The following is a 1,660-nucleotide window of genomic DNA, read 5'->3' on the forward strand; positions in this document are numbered from 1 at the left end:
TCTCTCTCTCTCTCTCTCTCTCTCTCTCTCGTCTCGTCTCTCTCTCTCTCTCTCTCTCTCTCTCTCTCTCTCTCCTCTCTCTCTCTCCTCCTCCCCCTTCTCTCTCTCTCTCTCATCTATCGCGTCTGCCTCCACAGCTCAGCAATGAGTTATTCGAGGCGCTGGCGATGGACGTGTTCGACGAGGTCGACCGCCGGGAGACGGACGCGCTCTGGCTGTCCGCTGCCGCCGCCGCGCAGCAGCAGCAGCAGCAGCAGTCACAGTCGTCTGGTTCGGCGGTCGTCATCGTCGGCGATCGGCAGTGCGCGCCGTTCCTGCCCGTCAACCCGGAGTACTCGGCGACTCGCAACCAGGGCCGGCAGAAGCTGGCGCGCTTCAACGCTCGCGAGTTCACGACGCTCATCATCGACATCCTGAGCGACGCCAGGCGGCGCCAGCAGGCGGCGCTCGGCATCGTGTCGCCACCGAGGGAGAAAGGTGAGTGTACGACTTTCCCTCAGAGAGAGAGGGGTGAGTGTATGATCTTACTTCGGAGATAAGGGTGAGTGTACGACCTTCAGTCACAGAGAAGGGTGAGTGTACGACCTTCAGTCACAGAGAAGGGTGAGTGTATGTCCTTATCTCCAGGGAGTATATGACCTTCCCCGAAGTGGTAAGCCTTGCATTATGTTGCCACCTAGTGAGGAGGGTGAGTGTACGACCTTCCTTTAGGACGAGTATGATCTTAACTCTAAAACAACTTGCCCTACGTGAAAAATGTAAGTGCATAACTTTCCTCATGAGCAAGGCTAGGTCTATAACCTTTCCCCAGGGGCAAGGCTAAGTGTATGACCTTCCCCCAGAAGTAAAGAGCGGTATATTACCCTATCCCGAGGGGCAAATCAAATGGTACATCAAATATAGTAGTCGTGTCTTCCTGCAGAGAGAAGGGTTAGTGTATAAGGTGTCGAAAACTTACCCGACTGATTTCTCGACAGCGCCCGAGCTACCCGAGAAACCAAAGAACGAGTCGACGCCACGAGGGGGCGCCACCGCGGACAACAAGCGCGTGAGCAGCCTGATCAGTGACGACGAGCCGCTGTATGACAGCGTTGCGAGCGATGAGGACAGCTTCCTCGATCTACAGGCACTGCTGGCTGAGCAGACCGCCAACCAGGCGAAGTCTGAGGTACCGCGTGTGTGCGCGCATGTGTGTGGGTTCGTGTGCGTGCGTGCGTGCGTGCGTGCGTGTCTGTGCATGTGTGTGTGTGTGTGTATAACATATAATATTTACTTTTCATCTTGAATCTTAACATATATCATGTAGCTATGGCTGTGCGTATCCATTTACCAGTTATGCGAACATAAGCTGTTACCATAGAAATATTAGAGACACTATATATTATGATTTCTATGACTGTACGTTACACTCAGGGGCATAGGAAGAAAGCATTATTGAGGGGGCAGTAAAAGGCATCATCGCTGGGTTTTAATTTTTTTTATATAATTAAGAGAGAGAGAGAGAAAGTCTAAGATAAAGAGAGAGAGAGTAGTAAATTGAGACGGGGACAGGAAAACGGTGATACGGTGTGTATGCGAGCGGGAAACGGGGTACAATTAAGTCGTGCGAGATGGTGTGCAAGGGGATGGGAGGTGGGAGGTAGGGGGAGGGAGGTCGAAG

General features: G+C 52.8%; 1 protein-coding gene across 2 annotated transcripts in view; it reads left to right on the forward strand.

Annotated features, from left to right (window-relative positions):
- The window catches only part of LOC106814844 (ARF GTPase-activating protein GIT2-like), a 14,290-nt gene that overhangs the window by 6,934 nt on the left and 5,696 nt on the right, over positions 1–1,660 (forward strand). For both annotated transcript variants that reach the window (XM_014819208.1, XM_014819207.1), the window contains exons 7-8: positions 138–477; positions 978–1,168. In XM_014819208.1, coding sequence (XP_014674694.1) covers positions 138–477; positions 978–1,168 — 531 coding nt within the window. The remainder of the gene's footprint in view (positions 1–137; positions 478–977; positions 1,169–1,660) is intronic.

Source organism: Priapulus caudatus, unplaced genomic scaffold (assembly GCF_000485595.1).
Source record: "Priapulus caudatus unplaced genomic scaffold, Priapulus_caudatus-5.0.1 Scaffold989, whole genome shotgun sequence".
Classification (NCBI taxonomy): Eukaryota; Metazoa; Priapulida; class Priapulimorpha; order Priapulimorphida; family Priapulidae; genus Priapulus; species Priapulus caudatus.